At 51.7% G+C, this 19,090-nt stretch overlaps 1 protein-coding gene across 2 annotated transcripts in view; it reads left to right on the top strand.

Moving 5' to 3' along the window:
• The first annotated feature begins 3,126 nt into the window (after window positions 1-3,126).
• The window catches only part of LOC311628612 (mammaglobin-A-like), a 31,330-nt gene continuing 15,366 nt past the window's right edge, over window positions 3,127-19,090 (top strand). The window contains exons 1-3 of one of the 2 annotated variants that reach the window (XM_084895983.1): window positions 3,127-3,241; window positions 3,627-3,814; window positions 5,878-6,073. In XM_084895983.1, coding sequence (XP_084752109.1) covers window positions 3,187-3,241; window positions 3,627-3,814; window positions 5,878-5,916 — 282 coding nt within the window. In that variant the 5' untranslated portion in view covers window positions 3,127-3,186 and the 3' untranslated portion in view covers window positions 5,917-6,073. Of the gene's footprint in view, window positions 3,242-3,626; window positions 3,815-5,877; window positions 6,074-19,090 lie in introns of those variants that run through there. The other variant, XM_084895982.1, reaches the window with a different exon arrangement.

Below are 19,090 nucleotides of genomic sequence, written 5' to 3'. Positions count from 1 at the left end.
GAGATTCACTGAGAATGAAAATAAATCTCACTGAATGTCATTACTTTTATTAAGGATGGCAAGACCTCAAATGAAGAAGATTAGTGTGGGTCCCCCTTAGGTCTTGGTTGAGCCAAAGTACTGGTCAAATAGAATTCTACCCACACATTATGTCCCCCCGCTGACTGGATAGCTCACCTCTACAGCATGGTCTGTCACAGCAGGTGGCCAAGAGATGTCACACCCACACGGAAACTAAAGTTGACTTCCGTGCTCCACTTTCTGAACTGAATTTGGGGACCTGAGTCCAAGGACCTTTGGGAGCAGAGACCATCAGACTAGCAATACAAGCATGTGACCTTTTGGTTTATCTATTTCTGCTGTGAACACTTCTTTTAAATGAGTCTCTTGTGAGCAGAGTCATGATTCTTGGACACACCTGAGAACAGTCATCATTGGATTTGGAGAAAACATTGAAGTCAAGATACACGGACTCAGTGTCAATGGCAGGGAGTTGCTTCTGCCAGGAGGCCCAATGTCCAGCAAACAACAGGGCAGGCCCATAACCACGGGGAACCAGCAGAGCCCTCCTTGGGTCCTGTTCAAGGAGGAAGTCTCCCAATCATTATGAATATCATTCATGTGCCTTTGGAATGATGGCCAACAACGGTCAACTGGGAGAGAGTACACACAGAAGAACACCACCTCCCCTATTCCTAGCATCTTCCTAAGTCAATATTGTGCTTGGCAACTTGGGGTGCAGCTGAATGATGGAAGAAATGGGCCCCAAAACATCCACAGAGAGGACAGTGCATTTAAGACTCATTAACTATTGGCTCACCTCTCAGGGTCTCACCCATGTCTCTTTCTTTACTTGAAGCCACGATGGCTGTCTGGTTGCTCCATGCGGGCACCACTTACACTGATGTGAGTTTTCTCTCTCATGAGGCGTCCTGCCTGTCTGACACCGAGAGGCACACTCTCCAGGCTTCCCTTCCTTTGCTGAGTGCCATTGCACTCAGGGCCTCCGTATCTGCTGTTGCTGCTTCTAGAAGACTCCTATCCAGCGTGCCCCTGGGAGTCACTGAATACTGATGCAGGAAATGGCACACATCCTACAGAGTCCTGCCAGGATTGTCTGTAGGGTCCTCCTTCAAAATGCTCTCTAGCAGTTTTCTGTTGTTCACGACACAATCTCTTTCCTTTATCTCATACTAGAGGCCCGGTGCATGGAATTCCTGCAAGGGGGGCTGGTGGTGTGCCTCAGCCTAGCCTGTATCCTCTCCAATCTTGGATGCCTCAAAGCATCAGTAGTATTGGGCCTAAATGGGAAATCAGACATCCATCTCATAATCCAGGACTGCTGGTTCCCAACTGCTCATCTATCTGGCTTCCTGATTGTCCCTAACTGATTCTGCCTGCCAGGCTGATTGCCCCTAACTGTACTCTCCTGCAGGCCTGGTCATCTCTAACTGCCCTCCCCTGAAAGCCTGGTCACCCCAAACTGCTCTCACCTGCAGGCCTGCTTCCCCTCAACTGCTTTCCTCTGTAGGCCTGGATCCCAAAAACTGCCCTTCCCTACAGGCCTGGTTGCCTCCAACTTCCATCCTCTGCCTGCCTGGTCACCCCTAACTGCCCTCCCTTACTGGCCTGATCATCCACAACTGCCCTCCCTTGCAGGCCTGTTTCTCCCAACTGCCCTCCTCTGCTGGCCATCTTGAGGTGGCCTTCTGGTATCCACATGGGGGCAACCATCTTTGACCATAGGGGTCAGCCATTTTGTGTGTTGGAGTGGTGGGCAATTGGCATATTACTCTTTTATTAGATAGATTTCAAATGGAAGCTTGTTTATTGACTTCCAGTTTGAGTTAAGCTGCACAGGTGCAAGGTCTCAGTCTACCTCGTCTGTATATCTGAATCCCTGATACGAAGCACAGGACCCAGGCTTAGGAGAATGATGGTTCTTATGAGCGCGGATGCTTAAAGGGATGGATGGATGGATTGATGGATGGAAGGATGGATGAATGATTGGATGGCTGGAAGGATAGGTGAGTGGATAATAGATGGATGGATGGATGAATGGAAGGATGGATGAATGAAAGGATGTATGTATGTGTGCCTGGATGGTTGCATGGATGTGTAGATGAGCCTTGTGAGTTAGTTATGATTACCCTTCCTAGGCCCTCTGCTTGGTTTCTACATGGAGTGCCTGGCATTCGTACAAAAGCCGCCTCAGTGTCATTCATGCTTCTTGTGGAAATTGAAGCTCAGGACAAGCTGCACTGTCTTTCCCAAGGTCACCTCGTGGTTAGCGGTGTTATCCAAGATGCAAATCCATATCTGCACACACCCAGATATCTCCCACCATCCAGTGCTGCCTCTCTCAAGCATCAGCGATTCAAGTTCTCACATCATCTCCTGAATGAGTGGAAGGAAAATCCTAAAGCTAACAAAACTGAACAAAATATAACTCTGCATTCATAACTTTCTACATTCACAACATTCATAAATTTCTAGAGTTGGCTTAACTAATTGAGATCGTCTTTGTACAAACAAACTTTAACCAAGGTGGGAAGCTATTGCTATTTCCCAGCTAAAGCACATTACTTAGTCCATGGGTGAGGAACGTGTGCCCTCCACAGGTGCTGGGTGGTATTGCACCCAGCCCAGGTGCTGGGTGAGGCAGGAGGCTTAGGAAGAGAATATGAAGATTTCTGTGCCTTATAGAAGAAGCAGAAGAAAACAGAGAGGAATAAGGGGGCTGGAGGGAGAAGGGGAGATCAGGAGACAGGTGGATGGGGAGGGAGAGCTGGAGGAGGAGGAAGAGATAAATGAGGACCCAATATTAATAAAACAAGAATGACAACACAGAGGTACAATATTGTAACTCACTAATATTTAGCAAGCATTTCAGCATTAATTTTATGTAATTTCATTACCATGATTGCTGTTATGAAATCTATGAGGGTTTTTAAGGCTCTGACTCCTTGGTTTCTACAAAGAGACCATAAGGTGGCAGGGTTCTAGGTGATTCTCACTGTCCTTCTTGGACTGATGCCAGGTCCATCCCGTGACTCATTCCATCATCTGTGGGAGGGACTAAGTGGCAGCCAGGTAAATAAAAGGAGGGTCAGGGCTCTCACCTCCAAAGTGAGTCCTTCTTCCCTGCCACGTCCTTGTGACCAGCCAACAGCTGCTGCCTGAGCCATGAAGCTGGTGATCGTGCTCATGCTGACCGCCCTCCCCCTTTTCTGCTATGCCGGTGAGTGTGACGGCACCAGGTTTTGTGGGGAGGTAGGTGTCAGGGCCCCTGGGGCAGAACTCATGCTCCACCAGCCCCAGCCCAGAGCACCTCATTTCCCTGCCTTCTTCTTTGCTCCATCGTGTTTGGCTCTCTGGGCTGTGGAGCCAGGGAGCTGGGGGTGTTGGGTGCAGGAGGCGGGACTAGGAGGCAGATATCCTGGGGACTGAGAACACCCTAGACCCAGAGTTTGCTCTCCCAGAATGGAGGACTCAGACCATTGCCCATAAGCTCTCTGAATGTCTGTCTCTGCTGGGAGGTAAGAAGATGGCCATCGTCCTGGCTAAGCCCAGAAAGGAGGTGGTGCCTCCGGATCTGAGCCGGCTTTTGTGTGCTTTCTTCCCAGGTTCTGGCTGCGAAGATGTAGATTATGTGTTTAAAAAGCTCCTTGATCCCCAAGAGTCCAAGAATGAATTCATCCAAGACCTTGAGGAGTACATTCCTGGTGGGAATACTGAGATGGCCCTCAGGGAGTTTAAGCAGTGCTTTCTCGACCAGAACGGCGAAACCCTGACCAACTTTGGCGTGCTGGTGGTAATGCTGGCTTCTTCTTCTCGCTCTGGCTGCTCTGGCCGGGGACCAGTGGGCTCTCAGTTCTCTACTAACTACTTTTTTCTTAGTCACTTTTTTTTAATATGTATTTTTATTGATTTTGGAGAGGAAGGGAGAGGAAGAGAGTGAGAGAAACTTCAGTGTTGAGAGAGAATCATGGGTCGGCTGCTTGCTGCACGAAAACTACTGAAAATCGAGCCCACAACCGGTCATGTGCCCTTGACTGGAATCAATCCCAGGTCCCTTCAGTCCGCAGGCCACTGCTCTATCCACCGAGCCCATCCAGCTAGGGTGGTACTGGCGTCTTGATAGCAAGTGTTGGTCACGCTTCATGTCATCTCAGCGAATGCTGTTGTTGGGAGTGTGAACAGTCTGACATCCAGAGAGCCATGCAAGGGGAGGGGCTGCTGTGCCTGCTCATGTGGAGGAGACTGTATGTGAGAAAGTCCACGAGGGAGGAGAGCGTGTGGGCAAAGGCTTGCCTACCCTTCAGCCTCCAAACCTATAATTCTGGAGAGGACTCTCGCGTTTAAGAGTGAGAAACACACGTAGGAAAGCATTTTAAAGTATTTTCTCAAGCCCTAGGCCAGTGGTTGGCAAACTGCGGCTCGCGAGACACATGCGGGTCTTTGGCCCCTTGAGTGTGGCTCTTCCACAACATACTACGACCTGGGCGAGTCTGTTTGGAAGAAGTGGCATTAGAAAAAGTTTGAGTTTAAAAACTTTGGCTCTCCAAAGAAATTTCAATCATTGCCCTGTTGATATTTTGCTCTGCTGATGAATGAGTTTGCCAACCACTGCCTAGGTGGTTTGGTTCAGGGCATTGAGCTTTGACCTGGGGACTGAAGGGTCCTGGGTTTGATTCTGGTTAAGGACACTTGTTTGGGTTGCGGGCTCAATCCCCAGGAGGGGGCATGCAAGAGGCAGCCAATCAATGATTCTCTCTCATCATTGATATTCCAGTCTCTCTCTCCCTCCCTCTCTGAAACCAATAAAAACACATTTTTGAAAAAAAGACTTTTCTCAAGAGAGCAGAGAGTTACATGTCACGAAGAGCCCACTCTCAGGAGCGTGGTGCCCAGGCCCTTTGAGCACCTGGTCTGCAAGTGTGTGTGGCCGGACATCCTGGGCAGCAGGAGGGCCCGCGAGTGGAAACCGTGGAGGTGGGATCATTGAAAACCATAATCAGTGTAAACGATGAGACCGTCTTTCTATTTAGAGCAGATAGGGCTCAGCTCTTTCCTGGCGTTCATTCCCCCCAAATAGCCATGGGAACAGCCAGGAGCAGCCAGGGGAGCGCTGGCCTAAGCAGAGTCACACACTGTGCGTGACGAGGTGCTTTCTGATGCTGGCTGCTGACTAGCTGGGGAGGTGAGGAATGTGGGGAAAGGCACTGCTGGGCTGTGTGCGGTGGCTGGTCTCTGAGGCACAGGCAGAGTGTGGCTGCAGGGTAGGGGGAAGGGAAAGGGGGAAGCACAGGGCCTTGTGCTGCCCTTTGGCGAGAGGAGAGGGTGCTGGAGGAGGGGACTGTGACAAGGCAGGGCTGTACATGGAGAAGGGAAGGGTCCTGCCTGTGGGACAGGCCTTCACCATGGTTCCACCTGAAAGCCTCATCACCCTCCATGGGGGTGACAGCCTTCTCTTTATAAACGGGGGTCAAACAAGCCCCTTGAGTGCAAGTGTCCTCAGCTCCGTGGCTACAAGCACGTGGCCGGTCGGCATCAGGCTTCAGGCCCACAACTCCACATGCACACGGGGTGAGACACGGAGCAGGGGCAGCACGGCCTGGGCACGGGAGGCCTCATTCACTGTGAAGGAACCACGCAGGGACCGGCTCCCGGGGCCCCGGCGGTTTGTGGGGGGGACGGACAGGTCTGGGCAGTGAGGCCTTGGCCTCAGGCTGTGCCTCCTGAGCCCAGGGCAAGGGGAGATCCTGGCTGAACCCCTGCCCTGCTCTCTTCGTGGCGGGAGGACAAGGAGAGGGCACGTCTGTGCTTAGGATTGCTTGTGGAGAATGGGAGGGAGTGACTCTGTCTGTTTTTCAGGAAACCATATACGACAGCCAGCAGTGTGCCGCCTACTAGCCCGCAGACCTTCCTCGGACCACAGAGAATGGCCAGACAGCAACTTTCCCCTACTGAGACCACAGCTTAGCTCTCCTCTGGGTCTTTTGATCCTGAAACCGCAAGACATTGTTGAAACCTCCTGTGCATTCATTTCAATAAAGTGCCTGCAACCAGCGCTCTCTTTGCTTACTGACCTGAACGGGCCTCAGGAGACTCCACACTGCGCTGCGCGCATGCTGGGCCCCGGGCGCTCAGTACAGAGTCGTGGCTGAGACTCGGGATCTGCAGGGCGCCCTGCCCCTGACCATCCGAAGTCCAACAGGACCCTAACCCTGGGAAAGTGCCCCCCACCACTTTCAGGGACCCTCTGGGCTGAGCTCAGGTCCAGGACCTTCATGTCCTCACCTCCACACTGCATCCTCTCCCAGGCCCGGGCTCCCCTCTGGGTGATCCCTGTCCCTGACCGAGGGGCGGCGGAACAGAGCAGTGAGAGAGTGGTCTCTGCAGAGCAGGACTGCATCCTGGCTGAAAGCCCTCCCACTTCCCCGGACCCCTGACAACACTTGTCCCAGGCAAAGGACCCTTTCACCAACCCACATCTTACAGCTTACCCAACACACACACATATGCACACACACACATATGCACACACACACACACAAACATTCACACACATGCGCACACTCATGCAGTTCTTCAGTGAGAACTCGTGGGCCTGCAGTCTTGGCCTCTGAGGCCTGTGTGAAGTTGCCTTTGCTCCTGCTGGGCCTGGCCGTGTGAAGAGGGGCCTGTCTCTTTGCAGTTGGCATGGACATTGTGGTGGAGCTGCTGACGGCCCTGCGTTTTGAAAGTTGCTGAGTTAAAGTAAATGGTACCTCAGATGAAAACTCTGTATGTTTTCATGTCTAAACCTGACGAGCACAGAGTTCTGAGTGGACACAGACTGGACATACTGTCCTAGTCCGCTCAGGCTGCTTCAGGAGCTACATAGACCAGGAGGACTAAGCAAACATTTATTGAGACTGGAAACTCCAAGGTCAAGATGCCATCAGAGTCGGTGTCTGAGAGGCCTTTCCCAGCCCACCCATATCCCGATTGGGGGCGGGGCTGGCCGGCTAACCTCTCACATCCCTTTCTCCCAGCAGAACCCCAGCCATGTGTGAATTCATGACCTGGCCTCTAGTAAAAGTATAAGCAGAAGAAGGAAAATAACAAAGGTGGAGCAGAAATCAATGTCACTGGGAAAAAGTTATAGAAAACATTTAAACCAAAAGCAGCTTCTTAGAGAAGCTCAAAAACAATTCACACACCTGTCTACACTGAAAAGGAAAAAGAGAAAGGAATGACCAAATGCCAAAAATGATGGAGATGAAAGCACTACTTTGACTAAGCTCAAGTGTAAAACTATTTTTAGAGATGACTTGTAGAAATTCTCAGAGTGTCTACCAAAGGGTTAAGGGAGTTTAGCATGGTTGCAGGATATAACATAAATATACAAAAATTAATTATATTTCCATATTCTTGAATAGAAAGTGCAATTCACAGTAATGTCTAATATTATTAAAAATCTCAGGAATCCTATCTAATAGGATTAGACACAGTAATGTCTAATAAAGAGGGAGTATGCTATGACTGCCACACCCTCAAAAGATGGCAGTGCCCACAGCCAATAAGGAGAGAATATGCTAATTGACTGCCATGCCCTCAAAGATGATGGCACCCAGTCCCCTCAGCCCACTGTACATCCAGGACCAGCCCCAGGTGCAGGCAATTTTTGGATGTTGTCTGCCCATCCGCCCAGGGCTGCCTGAGGCTCACCTAACAAGGGCCAGCCAATGCTTGCACTTTTGGCAGTGGCAGCAGCAGAGATGTGATGGGGGCATCACCTTGCCCTGATGGCTGATTTGTCTCCCACCCCTGCGGGTGCCAGGAACCAATTCCAGCATGTAATAATTACAAAAGGTTTGCCAAAAAGTTTGTGGAGCTTGGGCAGTTCAAGGGTGAGCCACATATGTAGTTATCTTGTTGGAATGACTAAACGGTATCTCCCCCAAACCTGAAAAGGATTATCTGCCACCCGGCAGCTCAGGGCATTTTATTGCCTCCAGTTGGTCAAACACCTGAACAGCTGTAGGCTATTCCTCAAACTGCAAATGCTTCTGTATACTCTATGAAACCTTACCCTTTAAAGTGTATATCTCTACCTTGCCTTAGGACAAATTGTGCTAATAAATAGTATGAGGTCCTAGATAAGGAAGTAGTCTTCTAGCTCCTTCAGCTGAAGCTCCTCTGACCTCCAATGCCTTTCCAAATGATCTTTTGTCTTTGGACTCCTCCTTGAATCTATGCATCAGCCCCTTTCTCCAGAATACTGAACCCTTTGTAAGGCTGGGCAAAGAACTCCGGCATATGACACCTGAATGAGGGACACCAGTACATGAGGGCTCCCAGACTGTGAGAGGGGGCAGGCTGGGCTGAGAGAACCCCACTTTCAGTGCAGGAGACCTGTAGAGTAAAATATCAAATATTGTTGAGAGGAATTCATGAAAACATACATGGAATACACACAGTGTTCATGGATAGGAAGCAATATCCTTAAGATGTCATTTTCCTCCAAGTTGATTTATGGGTTTAATGCAATGCACTCTCAACCAAAGTCCAGATAGGCTTGTATTATTTTGGCAAGTTGATGAAAAATCTGGTTGCAAAGTTCATATTTAACTGCAAAGGACCTACAATTGCCAAAACAATTTTGAAAAATGAGAACAAATTTGGAGGGATAATACGACATGACTTCAAAATGTATCACAGAGGTACAGTAGTCAGGACAGCATGGTATTGATGTAAAGATGAACAAACAGATCTAAGGATCTGTAGCATCCTGAAACAGAACTCTGTCTAGTGGTCACATGGCTTTTCACAAAGGTGGATGAGCAACCCCATGTGGGAAGGATGCATTTCAACAAATTGTTATGAAACAACTGGACATAATAAAAATTGTCCAGCTCCACCAGTACATCAGATTTAACTTCTGACCTTAAATCATAGGATTGACTAAATGTAAAATCTAAAAATGAAAAACTCCTAGAGGAAAACAGGACAAAATCGCAGTGTCTCTATGTTTGGCACAGATTTCTTACACCTGGCAAAAAAGAAGGAACTATAGAGGAAAAAAAAGATCAAAATTTAAATCCTTTTGCTGTTTAAAAGTCACTGTTATAAGACATTCCCCCACCTGCCCCTCCCCATTAATGTGCAAATGACAAGCCAGATTCAGGGAATACAGTTGGTAATGACCTCCACCTGGTCAGAGTGAAGGTGAAGGACACAGGTTCCTCAGGGGTGGGGAAGGTCCGGCCTGCAGGCTGTAGAAGGCCCAGAAATCACTTGGTCGTCCAGCCAAGGCATTAGGGGCGAGTTGATGAAATGTTTCCTCCTAGTTAGCAGGCTCATTTGAAAGTTGATAATTCTGTGTGTCCACAAGCGATGTTGTAAATGTCCAAATGGCCCTTGGCACAGGAAGAGGTTCCCCACCCCCAATCTAGGCTCTCTTGCTTCCACTGGACCCATCCACAAGTGCCTAGGCCACCCTAACTGTAGCCCATCCCCTTGCCCACCTGCCACTCCCTGTCTCGCTCAGGTCGCCTAAGGCACAGCTGTCTCCTGGCTCTGTCTGGGCTGTGGGCTACTTCATCTGCTGAGCAGCAGTGCATGCTGGGTAAACTGCTTGGACAGGAGCATGGTAATCGGCTCCCTCTGGGCTTCCATGATGCAAACGTCCTTCCAGAAAGTCTAGCAGAGAATGCTGGCACGAGAACCCAGCCCTCACCTGCAAAAGGTTTGCAAACGGCTCAGATACCAGGTGATTGTCTGTCCAAGTGGCCTGGCATTCAGCTGTGAAGTTCCCTTGGGCATCAGGAGATGGAGAGGACGGGGCTCCAACAGAGGGAGCCACATGGCCAGGGCCCGGGCAGCTGGTCAGTGAGGGTATGTGCAGTGGGAAGCGTGGCTGCACCTGCTGCTGAGGAGTCAGGTCTGTTCTAAGACACGGCCACAAGCACACGCTAAAGGGTGCAGGGTCCACGGCGCTTCAAGGGCCGCCAGGACGAGATGACTGACCAGTCGTCAGAGCAAACAGACTCCCTGTCCTTCCCACTCAACACGTGTGTGACCCTGTCGATCCGCTCCTGGGAATCACCACGGCTGCCTTCCCCTTCGGAGCGGCGGTTCTCACCTCCCTCCATTTGTCCTCTCAGCATCCTGCAACTCATGTTCCTGGGGCCTGGCAGGTGCCCCCAGGGGAAAGGTGCCCTTTTCCTAGAATCTGGAGCCCTCAATTCCATACTGCCTTGGCGGCTGCCCAACACCCTCATCAGCGGACTTCCATTTCATGTTGATCCTCTGCTCATTCTTAGAGGGCGAGTGGGTCTCACACACATTGTAGGGTCCTCGGCAGAAATGGCAGTTGGAGGGGCTTCTTCGCCGGGTGGGGATGTCACATAAGTTTGCATTTGTTCCTGGATTATTGATTCAACTATTTACAACCTCGTTAGTGTCCCTGACTTCATTGGTGGCTCTCATTTCCCAGATGTCGGAACTTTTACATGAATCCTGGGGTAAGGAGGGGCAGGCAGGTCCCCAGGGGGACTGGCACTCAGAGAGAACAGCCTGAGGTTTCCTTAGACTAGGGGTGTCGAACTCAATCAGAGAAGGGGCCAAAATCTAAAATCCAGCCTAAATCACGGGCCGAATGGTTTACTGAACAGTCATAATCTGACAATGTCATAAACTGACAGCGGAGTGCAGTGTTGACAGCGCGTTGCGGGCCACATTGCAAGGCCTGGCGGGCTGGATTTGGCCCGCGGGCCTTGTGTTTGACACATGTGCCTTAGACTGAGCACAATTTTGAGCCCTCCCAACCAGGGGACGCCATTCCATGCAGAACCCGGGCTCTCCCTGGACTCGTGCAGTCTACCGCCCGCCATCAGGTGGCGTCTTAAGCTTCCTGTCTGCAGGCAATGGCCAAAGACAGTGTTTCCCAACCTTCTCTCATGATGAGAATCACCTGGTGGAGTTGTTAAAACACAGATTCCTGAATCCCAACTAAGAAGTGCTAAACTAGAATTTTTGGGAACATATAGGTAAAATTGTATACTTAACTAGTGCTCTAAGACAGATTTTATATACAGAGCACTAAGTTAGATATGCAATTTTACCTATATGTTCTCAAAAATTCTAGTTTAGCACTTCTTAGTTGGAATTCAGGAATCTGTGTTTTAACAACTCCACCAGGTGATTCTCATCATGAGAGAAGGTTGGGAAACACTGGCCAAAGAGACTCCAAATGAGTTTCACTTGGATTTGGACTCCTCTTGTCTTCTTTTTAAAAAAATATCCTCACCTGGAGACATTTTCCCATTGATTTTTAGAGACACTGAAAATCTACACCATCCACTGAGCAAACCCCGCCAGGCCAGATTTTCACCCTTGCAGAGGCCTTCTCCCCTGGAGAGGCCACCCCCAACTTCCAACCAGTTGCTCTTCCTAAGTCATATTCAAAGAGAAACCAGCAAGAAATTGAGGCCGCCAGGGTCCACAGAAGCTTGAGACACAGATGCCCCTGAGCCTGGGGGAGGTGCTGGGAGGCTCGAGCATGGAGGGCACGGGGCCTGGAGGGCAGCAGGTGGCCACCCTGGTGGTAGGGAAGCTCGGGAGGGAGAGGAGGAGGAGCGTGGGGGTGGGAGGTGGCTCTGAAGTGCCTCTTTGAGAGGAATGTCAGGGGCTGCAGGGACAGCTCCACACCGAGGTGCAACATCGGTGCTGAGTCTCATACAGACGCTGATGAATTCCTGTTATTTCTTGTGAAGGCATAATGGCCTCCGGGTGCTGACACTCACACACGTTCAAGGTCTCTCTCCAGCTGATAGTTCACATGAGTCCCCATAGAAAAGGGGGACCTGCCCCAAATCCTGATGTTGCTGAGCGCTCCTCTGCCCTTCCCTGCTGCCCCGGGAAGGCATCAGGGCCCCAGAGTGGTGGCTGCAGAGACAGGTTCCACACTGGACCCGGGAACGGGCTCGCTGTCCCCTTCATCAACACTGCAACGACCTCCCTGCCCCCATGGCTTCTCCTCTGTGTCACTGTCACCCATCACCAGGGCCTCTCCTCTGTAATTGTCACCATCACCACAGCCTCTCCTCTCTGTCCCTGTCACCATCATCACGGCCTCTTCTCTGTCACTGTCACCCATCACCACGGCCTCTCCTCTCTGTCCCTGTCACCCATCACCACGGCCTCTCCTCTGTAATTGTCACCATCACCACAGCCTCTCCTCTCTGTCCCTGTCACCATCATCACGGCCTCTCCTCTGTCATTGTCACCAATCACCACGGCCTCTCCTCTCCGTCACTGTCACCCATCACCACGGCCTCTCTGTCACTGTCATCCAGCGTCGGAGACCGAGACTGTCGGACAGAAACAATGTCCAAAGGGGAGCGAGAGGGAGTTATATTTCCTTAAAACCTCCATAAATGCACTCCATCGGCTGCCGCAAGGTCAAAGCCGCAACCCCAATGGAATCCACGTCACCTGAGGCTGAGTCCACAGCACACGGAACCTGGGGTTCATGTCAGCCCATCCTCCTCTGAAATCCCCCCAAATACTAAATACAAAACCACAAAGTGGTCTGACCAACCACAGGGTATTATTGAAGAAAAGGAAGTCAGATCCACAGTGTGGCGAGGGAGGAAGTGGGGGAAAGTGGCCACATCTGGTGAGAAGAGTCTCCAGGTGGACAGAGCTGGAGCGGCACCTGGTGAGATGTAACCGCAGCATGAGTGCGGCCCCAGCAGGGGCTGGAGAAACTCCCTAGAGCACATGTGTCAAACACAAGGCCCACGGGCCAAATCCAGCCCGCCAGGCCTTGCAATGTGGCCCACACCGCGCTGTCATCACTGCACTCCGCTGTCAGTTTATGACATTGTCAGTTTATGACTGTTCAGTAAACCATTCGGCCCGCGATTTAGGGTGGATTTTAGATTTTGGACCCTTCTCTGATTGAGTTCGACACCCCTACCCTAGAGGGAGAAGCTTTTTGTGCAAAGGCGGAAGGGGAGTGGGGGGTGGGGATTGAGCCTGATACTCAGGAACCGTGACCTCCCGGGGCATAGGTGGATGCTCAAACCTTGAGCCAGGCCGGCCGGGCGCCTCTCTTTCATTGCTGACCCTCGGGAAAGACAGGACACTGAGCCCCACAGGACGACTGAGTTCTGGCGAGCGTCAGAGGAGCAGAGGAAGGAGACCATCTCTGAGGCCCAGTCCAACCCACCCCCTTCACCCCATGTCCTAGGATCCCTCTGCAGCTCAGAGCTTGGAGCAGGAAGTCATATAATCGCTGGCTGCAGGCGCTGTGGCAGGCACTCTGTGGGGGGATATAAGAGGGGACCTTATGCAGAACTCCTGCGTGTCCCTGGAGCCTGGGGTCTGGATCTCGGGCTCAGTGCACAGGGCAGGGGAGAAGCAGTGGCGTGGCTTGTGGAGTGTGAAAGGAGAGGCAAGTTGCTGATCTGGGCCCCATCTGAGACCTTCCAGTTTTTGATGCTTCTTATCAAAGTGAAATGCTGTTGATCAATGCATCTCTTAATGCACTGAAGGAGGTCTGGTTTCATGTTCTATATCGATGGGGGTGTTATTTATTGATCAAACAGAGGCCCTTTATTGGTGTCCCTCGTTCGGGCGTCATAATGCTGGGCTTCTTTTCCCAGCCTCACAAAGGGTTCAGCATTCTGGAGAAAGGGCTGCGTATAGATGATTAAAGAGTCCGGGGACCAAAGTTGATTTTTAAAATCATTGGGTGTCAGAGGTTCATCAGCTGAAGGAGCTAAAGACTCACTCTTGTCTAAGGTCCCCGTGGTATTTATTTAACACAATTGTCCTAAGGCAAGGTGGAGATAATACACTTCCAAGGATACAGTAAGAGAAGCATTGTCAGTTTGGGGAATAACCTACAGCTGTTCATGTATTTGGCCAACAGGAGGCAATCAAATGCCCTGAGCTGTCTGGCAGCAGACTATCCTATTCAGGTTTGGGGAAGTGCTGTTTAGGCCTTTCTAACAGGTAAACTCTGTGTGGCTCACCCTTGTTGAGCCGCCCAAGCCCCATCAACCTTTTGATGGAACTCTCGTTATCATTGCATCCTGGAATTGGTTCCTGGCAGCCATTTTAGTCCTGGCTTTCATCCTTAGGGGCCTAACTCCAAACATGCTTGTCCCATTGTTGTGTGGGTGTGAAGAGAATGAGCCATGTCACTCAATTCTATGGATCAAAAATGGCCTGCGATGTACCACTCACAGTTATTGCAGTGGGCCTCATGCAGTGGGGATCTCCCTTCTCTGCATCCCTCATGGAAAGAGATGAACTGAACGGATCTAAGTGGAGGCTGCCAGGGATTAAGAAATAATAGAAATAAAGAGAGAAGATGCAGAGATAGATTTTAAGCTGGGAGCTGGGTGAGATGCCATCTTTCCTCCCTGATGGAGAGGCTGTAACGACGAGGAAGTCAAACCCTCCCAGCCCATGTATTTTATACCCCAACACCAGGAAGTTATCACCGATTTATTTGCATTCTTAAGTAGGTCCTAGCATGCCTGGATTTATATATCTAGGACCAACTCTGCCGACACCTGGGCTGATATAAAGGCCAAGCTGATTACACTTCCCGCCATCTTGTGTATCCCAGGCATAAATTAGAGCCTGCATTTCTACTGAACTATAATGGGTGTGAAGGTCCTTTAACTTTCTGCTGCAGTAGATCCAGCCTTTCCAGGACTGGATCCAGCTGTAAAAATGGTTAATGCCTGAGGGATAACATTTCTTTTAATGTGGCAGCTAATACCATTCCCTGTGTTAGAAATAAAGCAAGCCCCTAAGCCAGGGTCCTGGTAGAACAGAAAACATCAAACATTTTGACTTCCAGGCAGAAGGGTGTGCACACATGGTCTCTCAAAACCTTGATAGAAGCATGTGCACACCTACCTTCCTTTACCTTGGTCCTGGGCAACCTGCAGCAGTGCACAGGTGCAGACTACTAGCATGGCAAGGCATCTTCACCATCTTTATTTCTGGACTATTTCTCCTCTGTTTCTTGTGGACCACTGCCTATTCTGTGGCTGGAACAGTCCTATCAGGCCCTCTCTGGGACCCGTTGTTGCAGGAATTCATATGGTCTAGGAATTTTCTGGAAATATAAACATATTCTCAGCTAAAGGTTCATAAAGAAATCTTTTCTATAAATGAGACTTGGGATCCTTCTGATTTTTGTCCAAATGATTTTCCCTTGACTTATTTTGACACCATAAGATTTTTCATAGGTGCCTTGTTACCAGCATTATAAATGAAAATTAATTTTCAAAGTAAAACTTTTTTCTAGATGTAAATTACTTACAGGATATTTTTTCTCACATGGTATTTTTCCACTATCACCCCCCCCCCCTTTTTTTTATTTAATTACTAGGAGGCTTTTGGAAAATTCTTATAATGCAGTTTTGATAACTTTACATTTTATTTTTTTGCACAAAAATATGAGTGCTTTAGGCTCATGGCATGTTAATCAAATTTACATGAAATGAACTACCAATAGAAATTTTGGTTAACAGTTTAGGAACAGCTTTATGTATAATGAAATTTTCTTGAATATTGACTTATTTCATTTAGCCAGTTTAAATTAATCTGACAACTTGACTATTTTACTGTCAAATTTAATCTTCTAATAACAATCTTAGGCCAAAACCGGTGTAGCTCAGTGGATAGAGCATCGGTCTGTGAGGGGAGGGTCCCAGGTTCGATTCCAGTCATGAGCATGTACATTGGTTTGGGGCACATCCCCCGTGGGGGGTGTGCAAGAGGCAGCTGGTCGATGTTTCTCTCTCATTGATGTTTCTAGCTCTCTATCCCTCTGCCGTCCTCTCTGTGAAAAATCAATAAAACATATATTTAAAACAATCTTAGTTTGCCCAGTAAATATTAACGGAAGGGATAATGGGGCCAAGGCAGGGGCCCAAGGATCCGGGGATCCCCCTTCTCCGCATCCCACACGGAAAGAGAGATGAACAACCGGTTCTAAGTGTAGTTGGCCAGGGAATGGGAAATAATAGAAATATAGAGAGAAGATGCAGAAATAGACTTTAAGCTGGGAGCTGGGTGGGACGCCATCCTTCCTCTCTGATGGAGAGGCTGCAAGGACGAGGACTAGGACCACGACCCCTCCCAGCGCATTTATTTTATACCCAACACCAGGAAGTATCACCGACTTATTTCCATTCTTAAGTGGGCCTTAGCATGCTTGGATTTACATATCTAGTCCTGCCCCTGCTGACACCTGGACTTGATGAAGGCCAAGCTGATTACACTTCTTGCCAACTTGTGGAAATGTGTATCCTAGACCCGGCTCTGCCAATCAATCATCTTGGTCCCAGCTGGCAACAATGAAAAGAAATGCGCATGTGCCCTCCCTGAAGGGCCTCTATGGTTCTCATAGTGGGGCAGTGGTTGACATTGACCTATGAACCAGAAGGCCACGGTTCGATTCCCAATCAAGGGCACATGCCCAGGTTACCTGTTCAATGCCCATTGGGGGGGCGTGCAAGAGGCAGCCAATCAATGATTCTCTCTCATCATGGATGTTTCTATCTCTCTCTTCTTCTCCCTTCCTCTCAGAAGCCATTAAAAATATATTAAAAATGTGATTAAGGAGCTGTCAGCCACGGCTAAGAGTCCTTATTGATTTCATTGGAAGTAAGGACAGGAGGCCACTGTCACAGAGTCCCACCAACATCATGATGCTTGCTCATTGGCGCCAGAGTTGTACCTGCGGAGTGAGTGCCTGCAGGGTCTGACGTGACGTGGGCACCTCCGTCCTATGACACGGAACAGGATGTGTGTGATGGGAGAGACCATGGGGACACGTGTCTCCAGAGGCTGCGGAGACGGCACAAGCCCACGGGGACCTCATGACCCAGAGGGGATGTCTGAGTCTCCTCCACCCCAGGCACCTGGGACTGGTTAGAGCCTGAGCGCTGGAGGGGCTCTGGGACCCAGGGGACACACGTGGCCAGTGCATCCTGCTGAGGGCGGAGAGCAGAGACCCCGAGGGCCTTGGGGACATGATCCCCGTCCCTTGCCTCCTCCTGTACCCTGACTCCAGTGCCCATGTGCAGGTCACAGAGTCACAATGGGCCTGGCTTCCATGTGTCCATTAGACAGACAGGGAGGTGACTGGGAACTGACAGCTGGTGGTGACTGAGCACCATCCCAGTCAACCCAGAGCCCACGTAGGAGCGAGCAGCCCTAGGAGAGGCCGCGCCCTCCTGGCCGGGTGGTCAGGCCGCCGGGTGTTGGCCGTGGGGAGGAAGCGGCTTATTCTGTGTGACTGTCACTCACGGTTTCCCGTTCAGTGGCATAACCGGAAGGCTGGCGCGGACGGCCAGGCACCGTGCTGAGCCTTTGTCCTGGACGAACCCCGGGTCCTCACACGTCCATGGACCCCCTGGTGTTACAGACGGGGACACTGAGGCAGGCGGGGCAGCACCTGCTGGAGACCCCCCATGCGGGAAGGTCAGGAGCTGAGCTTGTCACCCAGTGTCTGGCCCAGACCTTGTGCTCTTGCTCACTTGGGCTTTCCCGTCCCACACTTAAAAGAGAGACCGAAACGCCATCCCAGAATCCTCAGCGCTTTGTGAGCTGCCGGCTAGCACTCCGAGGTGGCAGGACCCACCTTGCCAAGTCAGTGAATCCCCTCCGGCGATGAGGACGAGTCCCTGTTGCCCCCAGCCTGCAGGCCAAGGCCCCTAAAGGGGCTTTATGCCAGAGGAGGAGGCGGCGAGCAGGGAGGAACGAGGTCGCCCTCAGCCAGAGCCCTGGACGGAGCAGAAACTCAGAGGCGCACAGCTGAGCCACACACCCCCTTCTGCCCGGGGACCCCATGCTTGGCACCGGTCAGAACTCTGTCTGCGCTGCGTGGCCTCACTTCCGCGGCCCTGTCCCTGCCTCACAGCCTTTCTCCGTGTCCTGTGGCCTCCCTGGCCCATGGAGCAGCTGCCACGGCCGGCACAGGCGGAGGACCGGCTCACAGAAGCCATCCCTGGACCGACACGGGAGCGTCCACCAGCACACGTGGGTGCCGATGGGTCAGAAATCGTGGGGGCTCTGACCCAGAAGGGGGCGGTGGGAGGGCCGTCTTCCTCTGGGCACTGCTTTCTCTGGGGAAGCAGACACCACGGACCTGGCTCCCTGCAGTGCCCGCAGCAGCCCTGGCACAGCGGGCACCAAGGACCCCAAAGGGGCGGCCCCGCCACGCGGATCGTTCCTGCACTCGGGGTCCCTCCTCTCCCGCAGGGACACGTGGGGACCCCCTATCTGAGCCAGGCCCGGGGTGAGGAACTGAGAAGACGACCCCAGCTGCAAAGAGGGAACTGCCTCCCAGGGGATCCCTCCACCGAGGGGTGCACACTGGCCACCCTCCGGCCTCGGGCGGTGCCCCGGGGAGCTGTGCAGGTGCCAGCGAGGCCTGGCTCCGACCACGTCCCCAGGCTGTGGCGTGATGGATGGCATAAGCCCTCAACGTGGAAGGTCGGGCTGGAAGCCAGGCCTAGCACCTGCCGGTCCCCTGAGGGCGGCACCCGGGAGGCTCACTGGGTACAAAAGGCCCCGGGCTCCCAGGCCGCTCACCCAGCTCCTCTCGGTTCCTGCTGACTCCGCTGCGCTCCGGCCACAGACACCATGAAGCTGGCCCTGCCTCTGCTGCTGGTCACCCTGGCCCTTTGCTGCCCGGACGGTGAGGGTCCCTTCCATGCAGACACGGCGGCCGGAGGACCTTCTCCCGTCCCGGGGACGTAGATGGGGAGGGGGACGGGTCAGAAGGAAACCTTTCCCATTCCCGGGGCACCAGCCCCCCAAGCCCAGGACTGGGGTGTCAGGTCCCGCGGTCTGGAACTTCTACAGAAAGCACCGCCGGCAAGTGCGGGTCCCGCGGGCAGCCACGCCGGCCGGGGCTGGTGCAGAGGCAGCAGGACGGAGCCCGCTCTTGTGGTCAGGGCTCTGCCCGTCAGAGCTGTGACCAGGGCACCAGGCCATGTCCCCAGGCCTCTCCTCCTGGGTCCCGGTGCTGGCAGGAGGGGGCAATGGCAGGAAGGAGGTG

This window comes from Pipistrellus hanaki, assembly GCF_964339955.1.
Source record: "Pipistrellus hanaki genome assembly, chromosome: 9".
Lineage (NCBI taxonomy): Eukaryota > Metazoa > Chordata > Mammalia > Chiroptera > Vespertilionidae > Pipistrellus > Pipistrellus hanaki.
The sequence above is the reverse complement of the archived record's forward strand: the minus strand, read 5'-3'. Positions and strand labels throughout refer to the sequence as shown.